This window comes from Cyanistes caeruleus, chromosome 1, assembly GCF_971803275.1.
Source record: "Cyanistes caeruleus chromosome 1, bCyaCae1.hap1.1, whole genome shotgun sequence".
Taxonomy (NCBI): Eukaryota; Metazoa; Chordata; class Aves; order Passeriformes; family Paridae; genus Cyanistes; species Cyanistes caeruleus.
Genome location: NC_141701.1, coordinates 39,204,271 through 39,227,115, shown reverse-complemented (window position 1 = coordinate 39,227,115; position 22,845 = coordinate 39,204,271). Strand labels below are relative to the sequence as shown.

The window sequence follows — 22,845 nt, the reverse complement described above, 5'->3', positions numbered from 1 at the left end:
CAGAGCTTCAGCACAGAAGAAAAGCAAGTTTGTGGGTGCATGACTGACCAAAGGAAGAAAAATGATACACAGGTGTCTCAGCTGGATAGAGCCCTGGAAACAGCGCAGGAAGCTTTTAACAGCTAGCAGAAAAATACTACTGCTGAAAACACAGTTCAAGTCTCAGGAAAACTAATTTTCCCAGACAGGCAGTGAACAAGTTCTGAGCAAGGGACTGGGTCAATGTGCCCTCAGGTTACATTTCCAAAACTGTAACTGAATTGGAGCTGACACTAAGGATTCAACATAAGGGTTTATTTTGTGCAGTAGGAGTCTTACAGCAAATTTAACATCAATGTTATGTTTGGATGTGGAGATCTTGGCCCACAGGATTTCATCTGAAGTTCTTAATGTCTAATTCTCATTGGCATCAGGGGGGTTAAGCACTTAATTACTGCTGAAGGTTAAGTTACTTTTGAAACTGGAAACCTGACATTTCACAAATTTCTTATGATGGATTTAACATGACTCAAATCCTTTGATGCATTTCCTTTGCACCTCGTCGTACCAAGAGTCAACAAACAAGAAGTTTTACCCCTAAAGTGAAATGTTGGCAAGTACAACCAGCACAAGAGAGAACTGTATTAAAAAAACAGCTCTTTATGTTCCTCAGGAGTATTCTTTTCCTTCTGTGTGACTGTATGCCTCTACTGAAAAACAGTTCTGGTGAACCTTATTTTTCCTCACAGGAAGACTCAAAAGACTCACAAGTGCTTGCTTTCTTTCTTTTCATTGTAGTTTACAATGCATTAAACCTTTGCTCAGATTTCCTCCCTCCCTTACTGTCTTCTCTCACAAGCATTTAACTTAGGTGGTTTTCTAAGGCTTTGATGCTTTGCAGCTGAAGAAAGCCCTGCACTGCTTGGCTGACCTATTTAACAAGCACAGGCAATTACTCCCACCACAGAGCAGCCCTTCATTCACAGCCAGAGACTCCAGAAGAGCTTTCTGGTGTGCAACAATTCCCTGATGCCCTGGAAGGCAAGCAGCTGCTCCCTCCTGTGCAAAGACTGTGGCCTTGGGAAAGGCAATGTGGCTACACTCCTCCAAAGCTTGTCAGCTGAATCAATAATCCTTTAAAACTGTCAGCAGCAAAGGTAAATGATAGCCACCTTTAATTTATGCCAGGATAAAGTGTTGGCAAACTCCCTCAATCCATCCTCCTACTCTGAAGGCCAAGGACCTACATTTCCTATGGTAAATATGTGTGATTATGTAAGTGTCTGTCTTCAAAAGTGCAAAGGGTTCTTTCATTAATTTCAGCCTGGGAAAGCAAAAACGAGCAAGCTAATTATATTAGCAACTTATTTAATTAATGGACAATTTAGCCAAGGTATGTGGTGCTTGCCTTTCAAGGCATCCTGTGCTGTGGATTCCTGCTGCATCGAGCCCACCTGGATTGGCATCCCATTTTTCCTCAGTTCTATTATCATGCATGCCTTATAAAATAATTTATTATACAAATTGGCTACTTCAACTCCTTTTCCTGGATGGTGTTTGCATTTTTAAAATGAAGTGTGGAGTGTTTGCTCATTAGTCAGTATTCTTAAGCTGTCACTCAAAATGGCTGCATGACTTGATTCCCTTCTGGTTAAAAAAAAAATTAACAATGCTGCTGCCAGTCAAGTTTACCAAACAGTCCAACAATAGAGAAACTGCAAGCCCAGAATATTCTCCAATTTCTGTAATTATACACTGAGCAGAGTAATAGAATAATTGACATTCATTACATGAGTTTAAGTGTCCACATTATAGATTTCTATTTTGAGGACATTGTTACCATGCAGTAATAATTCAACTCAGGTTGGTGATACCTAGAATACAATAGCTTTTGTAGAGTTAGTGAAATTTGTTAATATTCTACTTGCAAATATGCCAGTAAAACTGCTGCTTGATTCTTAAAGATGCAAAAGAAGTTTTTATAGAAAAGTGGCAATCTTGAATATTTCAGAAAATAACTGATTTAAGCAGATATAGACAGTGCTGCTATTACATTGCTATTTAAACATCAGAGCATATATCCTGTATAGCTCAGAAGTTCCAGATGATGATGTGGAGAGTGCCATTGGCCAAAACTAATTCAAGTTGCAGTGTTTGAATAATTGTACTGAGTATATCAGATACTTTAAAAAAGGCCCATAAGGGTTTAGTGAACCAAATTCTGCTAATGACCCATAGAATTAATGCTCATAAATACCTAGTCCTCAAGTCTCTCAGATGAGAAAAGCCATTGGAACTTTTACCTCTGCAAAGCTAATCTAAGAATTGTTTCACCTAACAGTTATTGCCAGTGAATTAGCACGAAATCCATTAGAAATTTGTGTGCACAAATGTCAAGTCTTGAACAAATATATCACCAGTGTGATAATCTTGTGAATGGCACATAGGGTTGGAAAAACTCCAGGAAAACGTCTCTTATAGTCACCCAAAGGCATGCCAGTGTTCCCAGCAGGCATTCTCAGCATGCTTGAAACACTGTGGTTAAATGCTGTCTTGGGTGAGCACAGGCACAAAGCATCACCTCCAGATGTAAGAAGATAAACTTCTTGATCTAGAATGCAGAAAGCTGTTAAGTTGGTAAGATAGCTTGATTTATATCACTCTTGAGAAATGGCAGCTGTGATAATTCTGACTTGTACTTGCTAGCCAAGTACTTGAAAGGATGAAATAAATACCTGTCACTGCCCACAAGTGTAAAAAGCATAATTCAAAAACATTCTCTCCTTCATGCTTTCACCTATTTTGAAACCCAGTTACTTTTGACAGATTAAGTGTGACTCAACTGGCTTCCAAAATATACAAGTTGTGTATCTTTTTGGCAAACTGATTGTTCGGGAAAGAAGTTCCTGAAGGTCCATCTCAAAGCTGGTGAGCCAATGTCTGCAGTGCAGGCACAGATTGTAGTGCTGGCTCATGGGCAGCGCTGCTCCGGTCCTCTGATAAACCCAGCACCAATGCAGGCAGATAATTCAGTGTTTGAAAGTTTAGCCAAGGAGTCTGCTGCAAAGTGATACTGAGGTGCCATTGAAGCCATGCTCTTTGTGCCTGGGATAATACACTCTGCTTTAAGACTCCTGGGTTCCTACTCTTGAAAAGGCTTTGTAGGTTGATATTTCAGGCAAATCATTCAGTTCCTTTTTCTGTGGTTCATGCATCGGAAAAACGGATGTCATACTGACATTCTTCATCAGCTATTTTAAGAATAGTGCTATGAGTACAGAGAATACTAAAATATTATGAGAAAAGGTGTTAGATCTGCAAAGAATTGTTAAATGTCCCATTCACGGGAATATGCACATTCTGAGAGCTAACGTTGCTCCTCTTGAAGAGCTTAGAGGAATACAATGGAGCTATAAGGGGAAATTTTGTCACCTTTTCAGCACGGATAAAGGAGAGGGAACCTTATACAGGGGACAGAAATAATGTGTTTTACTAACTGAATATTGTCAGACACCATTTTTTGTACAAACATCACTTACATTTCCCAGAAGCCTCTGAAGTACCCCGTCTGTGAACTCTGTGCACTGAGAATAGGCTGTGTTGAGATCATGCCTATGACTTTATCCATTTTAATGTTAAATTATGAATTTATGGATCTAGGTACTCTGTGAATAGCGTAAATTATTTTAATGCAGACAGGAACACAGTGTGACAGCAAATAATTACAAATATATTCCTGCAGTCTATGTAACCTTACCTGATTACTTGACTATTGTATTCAGAGTTTCCTCACCTCATTATGAGAAAGAGAGGTAATAAAAATGTATAGAGGAACAGGGCATGGGTTACTCTGATGACATAATTTAGGAAATAGGAGTGCTAGTCAGAACAGAAGAAAGTGAATTGAAATGCCCTAGATAATGAAGGCTGCTTTGGAAAAACTAAGAAACAGTGAATATTCTTTCTGACTTGATAGTTACTCACACAAGCAGACTTTTGTCCTCAATATGACATCTTGTGTTAAAATATGAGGTAAGTAACACCGCTAAAACTTTCTTTAAAATTAAGAAGAATATTAATTTCCAGTGAAATTCATTGCTGTCACAGGATCTTTTAACAAAAAAGTTTTTAAAGATAACCCCAGTTAACAGGACTTATAAAAAACTGTCTGTTTAAGGAAAGCAGATGAGCTGGCTTGGGGGGAAAGCCTGAAGAGCGAGTAAGTGTGACCTATGTGTGTGTACTCACAGGCTGGAAAGCAGAGCACTGAGTTGCTGGGACAGGATGCTGCTGCCGAGAGGAGTGAGCGTGAGAGGGAAGCTGTCTGGTTTTATGGTGAACCGCAACACATTGCTGAACCAGACAGCTCTGGTCTCAATGCTCCAGCCATCAAGTGGCTTTATCAAAGTCCAGATACCTGGGCACCCTGTCCTGTTGCTGGGATGGGTACAGGGATGTGGAGATACCAGATGAGATGGACATAGGAAGAGAGGAGGAGTGCTAAGAATCTGGAGCACCTCTACAGAAAACAAATATATGAGTTGGGAAACCTGTGGGAAAGCAAGAAATATAAGGATCATTGGGAAAAGAGCAGTTGGAAAACCTTGCAGGTGAGGTGACAAAGAGAAAAGGACAGTGTTTCAGGGAGCTTTTGGAAGGGATGGGGGGAGGTGATACTGAATCCTTTTGGGGTCAGAAAGAGTAGAAGGAAGATATGTAAAATTGAAATGGACAAGACATTTAATCTATGGCTTATGGTAGTTATTTTGTGAGAGGAGAGGAAGAGCTGAGTATCTAAGATAAATTAAGTCACTCTTTCCCCCCGACAGACATTCCTTTTCAAGAACAGAATAAGGAAAATATCTAAACAACTTTGTATTCATATACTGTTCTAGACATGATCAAAAAACAATTTCTGTCTTCTGTTTCCCAGATCAGGTTAAGATTTGAAAAAAATTAATAATTTAAGTATGGTAAGTTAAAGTATAACACTTTAAAATGCAAAAGTGTTGCATTTATTCCTTGGCTAGTATTAATGCCCATAATATGTTGTTTGAAAACAGTCAGAAGTAGCAATAGAAGAATCTGAAACTCATTACAGTATAACCAGGCCAGAAGTTCCAAGAGATCAAATTAAGTGCTAGGAGCTCAAAATATAATTTATCTTGGTATTCTAACATTAAAACTGTGCAGAAACATAGAGACAATCTATGTACATACTGAATGGATTTCGGATTAATGTGAAATATTTTTTTCCCACCTCTGCTGGAGTGTTTGGAGAAAGATGTTTGTGTGTGCTCTAGTAAGAGTCACAACAATTAAAAAAAAATAAAAAATTGCCTAACCTATTTATTTCATCTCTCTGTGGAAGACCATTTACTCAAATAGATCATGGCACTTTTTTCTCTAACTTCGAAATGTATTTTTGTATTTCCTTTCAAATCTCAAAATGGGGTATTAACTTGTCATGGTATTGGTTTTTATTCTTTGTTTGGTAGTGTGTTCATGGCATGGCTCAGAGGGCTTTCTATGAACTCTGTTTTCTAAAGAATTGTCATGTTTATAATTGACTGAGAGGGATGAGTTATCTAAGTGCAGTAGTAGCAGAGATAAGCTATTTTTCTGCAGGCTGAATGAGGAGTCATTCACAGTTGCACATCCAAACAACTACCAAAGCTGAAGGGAAATAGCATATCATCACCTTCCCCCAATCCAGGGCACGCACACTATCCTGTTTCCAAATCAAAATTAATAAGGTGGGCCAGAGTAAATTTATTCTATTAGTCTAGGATATTCACCAGTAGGTTTAGAACTACTGCTTCTGGGCTTCTCTCAGTTGTCACTACTACTGCTGAGGTTGAGAAAATACTGGATTTTTATATCAAATTGTTTACTTAGGTAACTGTTATATATTGAATGCTTTATTATCGAAATTATCTTTTTTAAAATGCCCTAGTGATGTGAATTGATGACTTCTTGATCAGTGTCATAAAAATGCCTTGCTAATCTGCTGTCACACTTTATCAAAAAAACAATAAATCAAATAAATGTTAGGTATGTAGCTAACTGTCACTTCTCCCTTTGAGTCTGCAGAGAATCTGATTTACAGTCACACTGGTGTAAAACTAATACTCATTTATCTGCACTTTGAGGCAGATGTTCAGTAATCTTTAAAACATGATCTCAGCCTTCGCGTTCCATTTGCGGGACCTCTTTGTGTTCTGCGTCCAGCCCGAACTATATCATGTTCCAGCCTGGAGGACCCTGTCATGTATGTCTGCATACACTGGAACATTACATTTTAACAAAATATTGGAGAAGTAGATGTGTGGAAGAAAAGGAGAATGCCTATTAATATATGTTCTTCAAGTAGCAAAAATAATGAAGCTTCATTTCCTGCCTTAACCCCTGCCTTAAAAATATACCCATTTTTTTCTCAGATCCCCTAGGTTGTCACACTGTGCTGTTGACTCCCTGCTTTATTCTGAGTTCTCTCTCATGACTTTGGGTTTGGATGGCTAAGAGGCAATATCTGCTGGGAATAGCTCAAAGTTACATCTTCGTGAATTTGCCAGCTGCCAGGGACATATTTATTCACTTACTAATTGGTCCCTAGCTGTTGCAATAAAAATGCCTGAAGGCATAAAAATGCCTGAAATTCAGGCATAAAAATGAAATGCCTGAAGTCCACTATACTCTAAGTAGGAACATTTCTTTGGGCCCTTCTCTAGCTGCCATCTTCCCTAAACCTCACAGAACTTAGTATCTTTGAGACATCTGTTTCTGTGTCGAATTCTGTTGAAATCAGCTGGTCGTTCTTAACAATTGCCACAGAGCAGACTGATGTGAAGATGCATAAAGAAACAAATCTAAGATTTTAAAAGGAAGTGAGCACATAAATAAACATTAGTATAGATTATCCTGACTTTAATTCAGCAGAAAATAATAGGAATGTCAACTGGGTACTCAGGTAACAAAGTAGAAGATAGTAGAATTCTTCAAACCTTTGTGTTTTTACTGGATATCAGGTCTTGTTACCCATACCTGTTATCATTCACTGACAAGCTCAGAAATTAGAATGATGACAGAAACCATAATGAATAATGTATAATTTTTTTTTATAAACTTCATGTGACTTATAATCACATGAGATCTTGAAGCAGGAAGGAGTAGAGCTCATACAAAGTGTACTAAAATCTGTCATCTAGAAAGATATGAAAATTAGGAAAGAGTAAGTGAGGGAGTGCTCGGGAGCACCAGCTAAATGCCTGTCCTTGCTCTCATCTTGTTTGATAGCCTTATGGATGATGACATGTATCATTTGCCAGCTGGGTTTGCAGGGACTGGCAATGACACTGTTTTTGCACAGAGATGTGAGGGTAGCTGGTAGTGCTTTCAGGACAGCTGCCATCACAGGCCTGTCTGACTGATTGGTCAAAATTATCACAACCAACTAATTATGGTTTAATACAGGAAAGTGTACTTTACAATCAGAAACACAGACTACACCCATAGGATGGGAAATTCTCTGTCTCAGAAAACAGTAATTCGGAAGATGGCATAGCAGGAGAGAGAAGAGTTTTTCTGTGAGATCTCGGTGTCAGGTTGAGGCTTTGAACTTTATATTATCCAGAGGAAAAAAAATTACAGTAGGCACATTAAAAGAGATCAAACCAGTCTGAACATCACCAGTAAGACCACTGTTCCCTGCTCTGTGACTCACATTTCCTGGAGGAAGGAGCGACTCAAGGAAATTCAAAGGACAGGGGAAAAAATGTCTCAGAGGTCATCAATCAACCACTGGGTTATAAGTCTTTTAGGAACTCATAAGCCTAGAATATTGGGGAAAGACTGAAGAAGTCATTCAATCACTCTCTCTGGGTACTTATACATTTAAAAAAAAAAGAAGCTTAATGGCAGGAGCCAGGAACTTTTTCAATCTTCTAGACAAGCAGGAGAAATGGAAATTGGATTCATTTAAACTTGCAACAAAGTGCAAATTTTTGGCACAAGCCACAGATTGATTTTCCACAGATTGGAAAAGCTTTTCAGAGGAAATTTTGAGTCATTATTTTGCTTGGTATATTCAAATTGCAACAGCTTTTCTGTCTGCATGTAGTATATAACTCTAAATATGCCATACACACAGAATCTGCGTATTACCTGCATACATCATGTGTATATATTCCAACTATATCAGACATAGGTAGATATATAGCTGTAGAGCTTCCTTACTGATAATGAAGAGCTTTTCAACAAATATTGAAGACAAAGATGTAAATATGAGACCTAAAATAATCCAAGCATGGCATGAGCTGGAAGCAGAATTAATCTCCAGAATAAACTGAGTATTCTTCAAAACAGTTTGTTAAACTTTGCTTCAATTTACATTATCTTCACAGTAGGTGAAAATATGGATTTTCTTTTGAGATGGAGAAGAGCTTAGTGATTCCTTTTCCACTGACAGAAAAATAAGTCTATTTAATGAATTATTGTGAAAATACACTTGAACTTTTTCCAACTGAAAGAAACATAGCAAAGAGTTTGATCCAATGGAAACTTCTTCATGTACTAAAATGAGCTAACAGCTCCAATTTTTCCTTTTCTGAGTGGGATTCAACAAATACTAAATTGATTTCTTTTTCATAGTGGCAGTAATTGTGTTTTGTCCCAGATCACCATATCAGGCATAATCCTCAACATCTCTTGTGGGCTTAGAGAAGTTTAAAAGACAAACGCAAAAAAATGCTACATATACAAAATATTTCTTAGAGAAATGGTGTCAAATAAGGTACTAACTTCAGGCCAGTTTTAATGTGCAAGTGGGAGAAATATCAGTTCTTTAATGAGGGCTGAAATTTATCCCCTTTCAGAAGGCCAGTATGAGCCTATGAACCACTGAAAGCCAATCCTAAAATCATGACTTAAGGAGATTTAAGGGCCCCATGCTATCTTTGTGTGGCGTCAATATTTTTTTGCCAATGACCTGGTTCCTTATTATTGATTTGTAATAAAACTTAGTAAAAGATATTTGGGATATTTTTCATGCCAAAATGCATTTTGGCTTCTGGTCTTGTCTGTGCTGGATGCTGGACACAGCAATATCTTTAAAAAAAAAAAACAAATCTCTGGTGTATTTGAAATATTAATTTAACTTTTCCTTTTCCAAATCCTCAGCAGACATTTCTAGACCCAGTGTGAAAGTGTTATTTGTAGTTTAAGATACTCACTGTGTCTTGAAAAAAATACTCAGAAGAGATAGCTTGAAGTTGCCAGATACTATTTCTGATATTTTCCACCATATTGCAACCAGTATGATCATTTCAAGCTGTTTCACTTGTGGGATGCTTGTGGAAAACACATCAGAAATCTTGGTTAATAGTAAAAATATGTATCTTTCTTCAGCTCATTTCAGGCTTGGGAAAATTGTCTTCAGCTATTTAGTACTGAGAGCTTCTTAGTAAAAAAACTGATGCCCTGAAAATATTTAATTTTTAAAACTCTGAAGGTCCATGAAATGTTATCCTTAAGTCATTTGAATGCTGCAGAACTTCAGCCAAATCAGTGGCTGAATACCAAAGATAGGTAAATTCAGACTGAAAAAAAAGAGCATATTTAAAGTCAAGGCAAATATCTCTTGGAAGGAGGTTTTGTCCCTTCTTTGAAACTTTAGAATTCTTATTCGCTTCTTTGAACACAGTTAAAGGATTCACTCAGTTTTCATGATGCAACACTCTGTGTCTTGTATTTTACACTGATTTTTACTGTGCTATCTCACTTTCAATATATCTATCTATGAAGCAAATTACTGAAGTATCAATTTTTTTTACATTTCACTCAAAAAATTAAGATGGTGAATTTGTTGTGACTATGTTCAACTAAAACAAAAAAAAATTATAAGCACTTCCTTTTCCAGAATTTCTACTTTTCTCTATTGAAAAATCGAAAAACTGTATTTGTAGTAACTTTCCAATTATCCCGGGTATTCAGCACGTTCTGCTCCCACATCCTCTCATTAAATCTCAGGAAATAATGTGACAACTTTGATATTCTCAGACATCCATTTTTGAGGCAGCCAGTATGTTGTAGGTCACTGGCAGGTGGCAAGACACCCGTAAGAGGAAAGAGGGTTTTGAGACCCTCTTTGAGAATTTTGAGGAGTGTTTCAGGTGCCCCTGTGCAAGGGGAAAGTAATTTTCTTGAATGGTCCTCGAAGGAACAGGTACAACCTGGTCCCTAAAGCCATGACCATATGTACAGTTTGTGCATGCAAATATATATTGGTGTGAGGTGATTCGTGTGATGGGTTGAGCTTGGGCTGCAGTCAGACACCCACCCAGCTGTTCATTCACTCTGCTTCCTCAGCTGCATAGGGTGAGAAAAGAGGATAAAAAACCTTTTGGACTGGGGTAAAAGTTGGTACTTTACCAGTTACCACCACAGGCAAAACAGATTCACTTTTAATATAATTTATTGCCAGTGAAAACATATGGGTAGTTAGAAACACAGATTAAATTAAAAGCAAGATTTCTCCCCTGTATTCCCTTTTTACCAGAATAAACTTCATTCTTTCATCCCTGATCCTTCTGCCTTCCCCTTCCATGTGGCACAGGATGATGGGGAATGGGGAGTAGCAGTCAGTCCACACCATTTTCTCTCTCCTGCTTCTTTCTCCTCACACTTTTCCTCTGCTTCAGCATGGTATCCCTCCTAAAAGGTACAGTTCCTTCAAGATAAAACTGGTCCAGTGTGGTCTCTCCAAAGGTCATACTTTCCTTCAAGAAATATCCCTAGGCTGCAGGCTGTAAATACTCTCCATCATGGTCCTTCCTAGGCAGTTGGAAATTACCTGCTCTACCATGATTCTCTCCCAGAGTTGCCTGAAGAACTTCATTCCCTTCCCTCTTCTCTCACCTCAGTGCTTATACGGCTGCTCTGTCGTCCTTATTTCCCTCCCTTCTCGAAGATATCGAAGAACAGAATGTCTGTTCTTCGATATCTTTTCCAGGGGCACCAATATATTGGCTGATGGGCTCAACTGTGTCCTGTGGTGGCTCACTTTGGATCTGGCTGGAAACTGGCTGGAATCACCTGTGTCCCACATGGGACAGGCTCTGGCCTCTCCTCATGAAGGCCACCCCATGTGTCCCCCTGCCAACACATGGGCATCTGAGACCCAATTAGAAAACAGTTAGAAAACAATTAGAAAACATTTTCATGGAGAATTGATTAGGAAACCAATAGTGTTTGTAGCACCACCATGCTTTCAATTCAACAGATCTCTTTCCATATTTTGTACAATCTCAGTTCCAGTTTTGTATCATTGCTCTGGGAGTTGTTTGTCCAAAGTTTTACTTTCTTGCCCTTTTTTGGTGTGTGGGTTCAGTCCACACCTGCAGCAGTGCCAAGCCAGCCACCAACATCTGGCAGGCCCCTGCCCTGTGAGCTGAGAAGGCACACCAACCTTGGGGCAGGTGACACAGTGACTTAGAAAAAGAAACAAATGTTAATACTATTTTCCCCCTATTCATGCTTATGCACTCTCAAAGACTAAATACAACATATCTGCATGTATATGTGAGTGTGTGTGTATATATATGTGTGTGTGTATATATATATGTATATATGTATATATGTATTTTAAATTGTGTATTCTTTAATAGAAGACTTAAATCATCTAAATAGCATTTAGGGGGGTGGGGAGGTGGAGGTGGTTCATTTTAATGTTTTTCCAAATCATTTCCAATAAGAAAAGTTCAAGTTGATCTTGTTAGATGCCATAGAATGAAAATTTGTGTGGCTGGTTCCTCCAAATTAGTGAACTATGCTAGGATAGAATTGGTACAGAAGCTGCAGAAGCAAAAGTGTATAAAAGTTCAACAGAGGAGTGCCAGTGAAACCACAGAAATGTGGACCAACAGAAAGGCTTTTCCTCAAGAGTTAAGTTCTAACAGGATTTTTTGCATGTCTAGTAAGTTCCATCTTTTTCTCTTTCTCCTGCTGGGTGGCAGGGAGAAGGGCTGGGAGAATCGGCACTGTGGAAAGGTGTCTGTGCACGCAGGGCATGGGACAGAGCGGTGCAGGTGGAGCTGTCTCCCATAGATGGTGCCCTGCATTTAACTTAGCATTAGGTTGTCATGATGTTTCTTAAGAGCTAATGGCCGGGGGGTTTGTTCTGCTTGGGGTTGCTGTATCCTCCAAATAATCCCTTGGTTTCTGCAAGCTACTTGCAGCAGGCTCAAGCCATTGAAATCTCTGAAATGTAGAAATCATGGAAATGAGCCTGGAGTCAGTGGGTATGTTTGTGCTGCACATACCTCCCTGGAATAAAAGACACCAAATTACCTAACAGACAAGGAGTCAAGCTGTGAAAGTACAGAATCTAAGTTTAGATTCCTAACAGGCAAAATGATCTCATGCTGTCTTGCCAAGCCTGGCAGCACACAGACTACACAGCACACATGAGTACCTGGAGGTTGTCACTGCCAGTGAAGGACTGAACTTGATGGTGGCTAATAAGGACTCCTAAGCTGAAAGTTTTAAGTATAGCACATCTTTAGTAGAACAAGAAACTAACAAATCTTAGAAAAACATATTTGAAAGGGAAGAGATCACCCAGCATATGAGCTAGTAACTGGCCTTAGCTGGGGTATTCTGGCAGTGAGACTTCCATTCCAGTATCTGAAAAAACTGATTACTTCTACGGATAGAGGAGGAGGTAGTGGAGCTTTGGGTGTCTGTGAAGAAAGACTTCAGTTACTTACTATGGTCTTTTGAAAGACAGGAGAGAGCCAACTTTCATGGTTGTGGTCCCTGCAGTACCAAGTTGCCTCTCTTTATCTGTTTTGATTTCATTGATAATTTTTAATACAAGTCCTGAGACATTAACAAAAACTGGGTGAAAGAGTTAGTTTGGATTCAGGGGCAAGGCAATGGGAAACTGTGCTTGATTTTATCTTGAAACAAAATTATGACCATCATCCATGTATTTAAAGCTATGACCAGGACTGCTGATCAGCAGAAGCTTCTCAATGCTGTCTAACACTTAGATTTGCCAGTGTGGATAAGACTCTGAGTGCAGCAAGAGATAAATCATTAGGCAGGTGTCCTGTACAGACCCTAAGAAACTGCTAAAGATACATACAATAAGCCAAACTTTTGCCAGTTGACTGTGGTCCTCTACACAGAGTCCAAACCACTGCTGGTAAAAAATTAGGAGTAGGTAAAATGAATAAGGTTGAAAGTGGCACAACACGTAAAGTATTTCTTGACTCTTAGGGCAATGGTAAGTTGTTGTGGAGGGGCAAATTAACGAAACAGCTGAAAGTTGTCTCACCAAAATTGTCTACTGAAAGCAGCTTAGAGCAATCACAAGAGAAATTATTCCTATATACATGCTAGCATGCTCTATGAGTACTGTGTAACACAAAGGAGAAGTAATATCAGGTGTAATTCTGACTTCAGTGAGGAAGAGTTCCTGTCACCCATTATGCTGCATTAATCCACCTCGGTATGCAGTGGGAGAAAATTAAGCTGAATGTTGGCAAGCTGATGAAATCATCTACGTTGCCTTGAAAATCCGCAGCTATGATTGAAGCCCGTTGCAAACACTGGAAATGTGAACTACTGGAGACTCATCCTCAGACACAGACAGTCCCGTGTTTGTGGGTAGCGAACAGTCTGAGTGTAAAACCACAGGAGTGGGACATTTCAGTAGGGTCCCGTTTCAATCTAGACACAATCAGATATAGTGGGAATCAAGAAAAAAGAAAAAAAGTCCTTTTCTCACCTCAGCAAGCTTATTTCAGTACAACATAAAGCCTTTGATCTTGATTTAGGATTACTAATATATGACAAACTTGCTGAATGGGAACGTAATAGGATTGTTTTGGCAACATGTTTATGGGGAGATAGCCCAGGTGAGGGCAAGAGTTTGTATTGTTGCCCCTTTAGAAAATAGGAACGCATTAAACAAAAGATTAATCTTTAGGTTTCATCTCACAGTATTGGTCAGGGAATGAAATCCATGAGCATGAAACACATACTGATGACCTGGACACATGGCCCTTGATATGACCAAAAGCTTCTCTTAAAGCCTTCAAAGCCTCCTGTGTACTTAACCACATATGGAAGCCCAGTATGTACACCATGGTATACATTGCTGTCATACACTGTGTTTGGGAACAAAAGAATTAGTGCAGAAACACATAGACTGTTGTCAAGCTGCCTGCAAGGCTGCCTCCACGTGAATCTTTAGCTTGTGCCAGTACTTGCAGAGCAGAGGGGCAAAAGATGTACAAATATAGCAAGACATTTTCTGAAGCTGGGGGGATGCAGTCATGATATGCTGTTCCCTAAAGGACTAAGATATGAATATCAGAGATCCTTGGCTTTGATTCAGAGAAGCACCTGGAAGCTTGGATGCATGTAGTGCCCCTTCTCCAGCTGAGAAGGAAAATCAAAAAATACAGACTTTCTTAAAATAATGTTTTGAAGTCTCACATCCCAGGCAATGCTGTCACACCTAGATGTCCTGCTGCATTTGGTATTCCTTCTTTTAGATGTATTTACTCCTGGAAGTGGTGAGATGAGTACAAGTTTTAAAGGAAGGATGAAGTAGACAGATGCCTTGGCAGGAGTTTGATTTCTGAAATAAGGTTTAATGTCAAGGAGCACTTTCTCTGATCAGTTCATTCACTTGTAAGACTTCCAGCTGACTCGAGCTGCTCTGTCCTTATTCTATATAGAACATATGATTAGAAAAAAGTCATTTGTGGATGCAGATATGCCTTTAATCTTTCAAGTCCAAATCATGTTTCTCACTAATGCCACTGAGGAGAATTCCATTGATTCTCATCTAGTTATTGGTGTGTTCTTGCTTCCTTGAAACAATATTACATTTGTGAATATATTCATCAATCTTTCCCATCATATGCATTTGCTTTCACTTGTGAAAGTCATGTGTGTGAGTTTTTTATCTTGTCTTTAATGAGCTGTAGTTCATTGTAATTTATTATGTATTATATTTAAAGTATCCATACTGAAATGCCACAATCTATAAAATGTAAGCACATATATACAAAGAAATTAATAATTTCATGAAAATAAATTAAAATTATGATTCAAAGCAATTCTTTTCTTTATTAAACAGAAAGTCTGATAGACTCTCACTTTGCTAACACCTGGAACTCATCTATAATTAAAAAGATGTCATTCTTTTATACAAATAATTAAGTAATGCAAACCATTCACAGCATAAAAGAGGTTAAATTGTCTTTTTCAGTCAAAACAGATTATAATTAGTTCCTGGCAGAATGTTGCCCTGATACAATGCACTATTTTCTTGCTGTTGTGACTATTGTGGATGGGCTGTGCTGCAAAGGCTGAAAGTGGTATGTACGCTCCCACTCTTTGCTATTTAGAGTATTTCAGGTGTCCGCTTTAGAACCCTACAAAAGCATCTTTTTCCTGATCCAAATTGTGATGTTTTTCCTGTGCAAAGCCTGCATTTCTTTCCTCCTCAGGACAGAAATTTAGAGATCAAATCATATACTGTGGAAAGTGTTTAACGTTTCAGCTTTAGAAAAGAAAGTAATAGTTGCGTACATTCCTGCTTCCTAAGGCCATTTTAGAGGATCCCTGCTTTCCTGTTCTTGTAACAGTCTGTAGTGGATGAGCATATAATTGCTGGTGTATATATTCACTGGGAATTGCTATTTAGTCTTAATTTCCAAGATCAAGACCCTAAATATAAGACTCTTATAATACAAGAAAGTCAAATATGCCAGAAAGCTGCTGCAAGTACCCAAAAATTGTGCAGAGACTGCAGATGATCAAGTGAGAGAGCTGGTTCTTGTTCTTCATGAGCAGTGGCTCCACAGATCTTGTCCAATCTCTGTTTCTGAGTGGCAATTAAGTCTTCCTGACTGCACCTGCACTGCTAAAATTTTTGTTTAATAGTAATAGAAATTTATTTTAGTTCCTCTTTGAAAAAGGGATAAAGAGGTTTATATGAACATATACTCAGCAAATGTATCAGTATATTCTAATTAATGCATTATCCATTCAATGCTACAATAATTCACTTTATTTCTAACCATTCCCAGTGAATTATTTATGTAGTGACACTTATTAGCAAACTGCCATTTGCATCACTTTTGCATCACTCTTCTCATTATTAATTTACTTTCTATAATTCTTTAGTGCTTGATCTCATCAATATAGAAAAATGGATGGAGCCCATGAAGCATTTATCTTAATTCTATATCTCTAATACTATTACCAGTAGCCAAGAGCAGATACATAATATATCAGCTGGCAATTCTTCCCTTTTGTGTATTCCCTTGTCTCCTTTTCTCTCCTGTATGCCAGTATACCTGAGTTCTGTAAAAGCAGAGGATGATTCCCCATTAATGACTATTTAAATAACAGAATTGCATAGCTATTTGCTATGTACTTGCTTCTTTATGTCCCAGACAATGACTATGAATTAATTAGCATTAGAACAGTGGAAATTCCTATGAATTTAACATTATATTCTGTGTGCATTATTGAATGATTTTACACTTCCTAATGCAAAACTGATGATATCTCTACAAACCTCTGGGGGAGTGTGTCATTAAAGTTAGATTTGCAAAGAAAATATATGGATTTCTCACTCACATTATTTTTTCCTGCGCTGATAATTCTATTCTTGAGCTCTTATTCAGAGTGGCTTGTTTGTATTGAAAGAATCTTTATCCTATTCATCTACCTTTCCCAACTTTTCATTTCATGAGGGAAATGAACTGTGTTTTTTCAATACTTAAAACATTCCTACAGGAAAACAAGAACTACATTTTCAGCTCCCAGGGTTGTCATCAGAGATAATGGATACAGAAAGGCAGCCCAGTGTGAAAAAGCAAATATATGTGTCAGAAATGAAAGCACCAATTTATAACGTCTCTTTCCTGTCTTCATTGCTGATAGCTTGTTTTATCCATGAAGGAAGCATCTGCATGGGAATAAAAAATATGAAGTTTTATTAAAAATTCTACCTGGTATCCCAAGTTTGCTCTGTATTTCTGCTGATTGTTTGTTATTATTTTTATTTTTAAAACAAAGGGGTTTTCAAGTCATGGATTCATGGGAGCTCACAACATTACTGACACCCTGCCAGAAAGGGAGAAACATTGGCAAACGCAATCCCTCCTGAAAGCAACGAATCTCTCTATATTACTTACTGAGCAAAATCTTAGTTTGTTATGCCAAGTGAATTGCTGAAATAGACTTTATCTCTACAACTTACTTTCTTTATTTTTAAAATAACCTTTCTTCGTTTTCTTTCAAAGTGAATAACAACATGTATGTAGGCTTAAATTTACTATTTTCTATTAATACAATTTCTTAAAATTTATAGTACTTAAGCAATATATTCTTTATTGTTCAGTTCTAAAAAAAGCTGTTTAATAGGGAAGAAAAATACTGGCTATGCATCCAAAACCAAAGATTGTTGAAATGATTAAGCAGCTTTTAACAGCAGACAGAAGAAATGTTTTCTTCATGTCAGTTTGATTTACTTCAATAACTAGTTCAAAGTTAAGGAACTGCTTAGAAATAGAATAAGCTGAAACATCATTATCTTTAAATGGTCTATGAATAAATTCTCAGTCTGGGATCCTGAGACTTATGAATTCATTCATTAGCTGTATGTAAAATTAGCTTTGGTAGTAAACCAGTTTTAAATATAAAATGCTTGATACATTTTTCTTCTGTATGCAACATTTATTGCAATTTTATTTAAATAACAAATACACTTGAAAGGCAAGGATTTTGCACTTCAATTGCAATTCCCATTTCCGTCCAAAGCAGTTGGATGCAAGTCATAAGCAAATAAAAATTAATCTTCTAATAAAGAAGAATTATCATTCATTTCTACCAGAATGCTATGTAAGTATTTATCACTTGAAAAATTAGGCTGACCTATACCATTTTTGAAACAGGAATGTAAGGTGTTTTTCTGGTAGTATATGGAAGCAACAGATTAGTTTAAAAGGCAGGCTTGTTTCAAAGCCAATTTTTTTTCCCCAAATTTGCCTACTGACAAGAATGAAATTCCCTTGAGGAGAAAAGAATAATAAACATTTAAAATGAGAATAGAAAGGTCTATTTTTTTTACAATTGTTTTACAGTTTTTGTATTTTCACAAAGCGGATGTTTTAAATCTTATGAGAAATAATTTCATCTTGAATGCTTTAAATATTTGTCAGGTTTTACTAAAATGTTATAGTTTAGGGCCTTGTAAATAGGCAATTCTGTAATATTTTGGAGATAGAATGGCTATATAAATTAAAATACATAGCCCCCTACTTTAGGAGCATCTTTACTCACAGCTTTAATTTGGTAAAATTTCCAACATTTTTAAAATAAAGTTAACTTCCAGCTGGAAGAAAATAAGTTCTGACATTTTCTGTTTATTGAAACTCTATTTAAAAGTGGTGAAAATATCAAAATGGGATATTTTTTCTTCCCTCGGCAAGAGTAAGGCAGTTCGTTTAAATTTTGATATAAAAAGAGTAACATAACTTTATCTATAACATATAGATTTATGCTCACATTATTATTGATTTAGTTTTTATGTAGATGATGCTGGCATTTTAATTAGAAATACTTGGTTGCTTTATATTAGGCTTCTTTAATGACTTATCAAAATCAGAAAATTCATATTCTTTCTGAAAGCAATAACCACAGTAGGTTCCCTTAAATCACACAGCTGACAGAGACACCTATTCCCGACTTGCTCAAAGTTGTGCATTAATTAATTTGTTTCAAATACGTGATTGCTGGGGAAGAGGTTCAGAGCGTGGTTTAATAGCTGCTCTTGTTTGTGTGTACCCAGCATCAGGCAATGAAGTCCCAGCAGCAGAGGTTCATTTCTCTGAGCTAAAGGGGAAGGAAGAGGTTTTATTGTGCCAGTGGTGGAGAACATATTTAAAGCAGCAAGGATCTCACTGTTTTCAGCAAAGTGCTGACATACTAATTATGCCTTAACTGCATCTCCTGTTTCCTCCTAGGTCTTACTGCTGCAGCATCCCTTGTATCCCTGGCTTGGGCTTTGGCTTCCTACCAAAAGGCCCTCCGTGACTCCCGCGATGACAAGAAACCCATCAGTTATATGGCCGTTATAATCCAGTTTTGCTGGCATTTCTTCACCATTGCAGCAAGGGTCATTACTTTTGCTCTGTTTGCCTCGGTTTTCCAGCTGTACTTTGGGATCTTCATCGTGCTGCACTGGTGCATCATGACCTTCTGGATCGTTCACTGCGAGACAGAGTTTTGCATCACTAAATGGGAAGAGATAGTTTTCGACATGGTTGTTGGGATAATCTATATCTTCAGCTGGTTCAATGTCAAGGAAGGAAGGACACGCTGTAGGCTTTTCATTTACTATTTTGTCATCCTTTTAGAAAACACCGCCTTGAGTGTTCTCTGGTATCTGTACAAGGCCCCTCCGATCTCTGATGCATTTGCCATACCAGCACTGTGTGTAGTGTTCAGCAGCTTTTTAACAGGCATTGTTTTTATGCTAATGTACTATGCCTTCTTTCACCCCAATGGACCAAGGTTTGGGCAGTCACCAAGCTGTGCTTGTGAGGACCCTGCCGCTGCCTTCACCCTTCCCCCAGAAGTGGCCACAAGCACACTACGCTCCATCTCCAACAACCGGAGTGTCACGAGCGAGCGGGATCAAAAATTTGCGGAGAGGGATGGGTGTGTGCCTGTGTTTCAGGTGAGACCCACTGCACCATCCACACCTTCATCCCGGCCACCAAGGATTGAGGAGTCTGTCATTAAAATCGATCTGTTCAGGAACAGGTACCCAGCATGGGAGAGACACGTGTTGGACAGGAGCCTGAGGAAGGCAATCTTAGCGTTTGAATGTTCCCCTGCTCCTCCACGGCTACAGTATAAAGATGATGCCCTTATTCAGGAGCGCTTGGAATATGAAACCACATTGTAAACAAAGCAAAAACACAGCTTGAAGCAGCTCCGACATCACAGTCCAAATTAAGGGTTGACAGTAGGGCTGTAGGAACAACTAAACTGCGTACTAAAAGTAGAGCAGCAAGCTATAGTGTTCTTAGTCTGGCTATCATCATGATTATCATTTGATCCACTGTGTGCAGTCTGTCTGCAGGACACTGATACAGCAGCATCGTCTGAAAGCCTCAAAAAACCCCACACCCTGACCCACACATACAAATAAGTTACATCAGCTGGGGGAACTCACCCACCACCCCTTACCGCTATGAAACTCTGACTGCACAGTACTTACAATCAAACCAATAAAAAGGCTCTGACCAGAGCTTTCAACTTCAGCCAGTAGTGCATTTTATTTTAAAAATGAATGATTGATATTTCCATAATCAATGACAAAAACAAAAAAACACACCTTTTCAAAAATAACGAAACTGTAGCACACGGTGTTGCTGTTAGGAAAACTGTTTTCTGGAGCAAAAAACAGGAGCTTAGTAGTCTTCAACATTCCCATAAATCAACCATTCAGGTTAGAATAGGTTTGCAAAATAGTTCTTGATTTAAAAAAAAAATGTCATCATATTTATAAGGCTGTCAATGGGAAATAAACTAAATTCTGATTAATTAGGTCATTAAAATTAACACTACCAGAACTGTTTGTTTGCTGTAGAATTTCAAAGTCTTTTTAAAATGCAATTTAACTTCTTGATGTTATTTTCAACAGAAACTCTATGCAGCTCACTTCTGGTTTTGAGGAGAAATAAGGAGCTCTAGCACGTAGTGATATTCATTAAATGATAATCATGATTCAGTGTTCAATTTGCAAAAAAAAAAAATTAAAAGAACAAGGAAGTATAATTTTCATATTCTAAACTTTTCGGAGGACCCCATTCAGCTATTTCAGAAGAAGCTACAAGGAGCTGAACACACTGACACTTCTCTGTTTCAGGACTGAGAATGCATGATTCAGTGTGTGAATGTATGCAGGTGTGACAAGAGACTGACATGCCATACCCTTCTAGTGCCAAACATTGTATAACTGCAAGGTTGATATTGCCCGAGGGACACAACAAGTGGCACAAGCCCTACCGGAAAAAGAAGCAGGAAAGACCAACCAAGCTCTCAATGTGTAGAGACAGCTCTGATTTTTCCCACCCAAGGTGAAAGTGATATCTTTTAAAGGCTTTCAGCCACCTCTTAGTAAGCATATTCACTGAAGCATAGTATAAACAAGTTATGTGGAAGAGCCTCTTCTGCCTGTTCAAGACTGGAGTAGAGATGTGTCTAAAAATTAGAATCTCTTGTAATAGAGTGCTTTTGCTGCAAGCTTTTGGGTTTTAAATACCTCCCTAAATCTAGTTAATGGTATTATACTTTATGTTAAAAGTATCCCCTGATGGTGCTTTCAGATGCATTAAAGGTGCAAGTCAAAATTTGATAGTATTTTTTTTAAAGCTGGTGCAGAGTGAAAAACTCATGGATTATTTCAATATTTTTGTAAAGTAAAAATATGGTATAAAAGGTTACTTTTTATAAACCTCAAATCTTTTAATACATTTCATTCTCTTTATAGCTTAGATTTTAAGAATTGGTCCATGAATTTTATCAAATGGCTTTTGCAGGTTGACATAAACCTGGTTTTCACACATTATGGATTTGTTTTGCAGTGTAATGCCATATGAAAGCCTACATGGGTACTTTTAGAATACTCTATAAACTGTGGATCCTGCTTCAAATGTAAGTGGCTTGTAAAGACACCAAGTGATTCCATGAGAAACAATTTGCTATAACTATTTCCATCCATTTTAGGAGAGCGAAGCAGAACTGAAGAGTTACTGTTGTAAATGGCATTGTCAGGATGGAGAAGACCTGATAATTGGTATTGTAATCTTCACTGTCAGATATATCCAGTGTAGTCATTGCTGTGTATGCTGCTGGGTGAATTTCTGTCTTTCCTATTACCAATATTTGTACTATGAAATGGCCAAGGTTACACAGACTATGTTTATTTGTACGCGTTCAATTAGCCATTTTTAATGTTGACTTTTTTTATTAGTGAAATATTCGATACCTGTTGTTCTTTGCTGGGGCGAGTTCCTCAAAACAAAAACCTGTGGAAGTGCAGGAATCTGCAAAGCAGAGGGAACTTTACACAGATCAGAAAAAAACTATGCTTCAGGGGTTTCTTAGGTATTTTCAAATTAAATAATGGCCAACTGCCTCTATAAATTTTTTTTTTTAATAAAACAAATCTTTGATAGTCCAGGCCTGAAGCTTTTTACAAAGTGATTATCCTTTTCTTCATGGAGAAACAGCTCATTATTCAGAGAAAAGCACTCATGTTTTTTCAGAAAATATACCACTTCAAGAACTGCTAAAAAGAGATTTTGGGAGCAAGTCCTTTATCCTGTCATACTCAGTAGACCCTTCGTCTCCAGAATCAAATTCTAGTTCGCACAAGGGAATTGCTGTTTTTCTTTACAAAGGAGGTAAATGTAAGCTCTGTGATCCAAAATGTGAGGGTTTCTTTTGGAGACAATTTGAAGTGCTTGCTGCTGCTTTAACAACTTGGAAACTGAAGCCTGAGTGAGGCACAGTGAGCAGCCTTGTCAAGCTTCAGTCTCGCACCAGCACCTCCTGGGGAGAGGGGCAGCATCGCTGGTGTCAGCAAGGCTCTTCCTCTTCTGATGTCCCTCTCATCCTCTCACTCTCCCACAGAGCTGTGAGCTTACAGAATTGAAGAAAAGTTGCTTCATATGGAATTTAAAGGGTTAAGGTCTTCACCAGTGCTTGCATTGCAAGGTTTCTGAAGAAGGTTTGGGATGAGTTTATTTGATTTGCTTTTATTTG

The 22,845-nt window shown here is 38.0% G+C and overlaps 1 protein-coding gene and 1 long non-coding RNA gene across 2 annotated transcripts in view; both read left to right on the top strand.

The window, feature by feature from the left end:
* Positions 1–20,681, top strand: part of XKR4 (XK related 4) — a 211,851-nt gene extending 191,170 nt beyond the window's left edge. Inside the window, exon 3 of the mRNA XM_086888017.1 lies at positions 19,032–20,681. Coding sequence (XP_086744143.1) covers positions 19,032–19,978 — 947 coding nt within the window. The 3' untranslated portion in view covers positions 19,979–20,681. The remainder of the gene's footprint in view (positions 1–19,031) is intronic.
* LOC147655446 (uncharacterized) lies at positions 942–6,045 on the top strand. Its single transcript, XR_015286545.1, has 2 exons — positions 942–1,136; positions 4,230–6,045. It is a non-coding gene; the product is annotated as an uncharacterized LOC147655446 (long non-coding RNA).
* Positions 20,682–22,845: the final 2,164 nt, after the last annotated feature.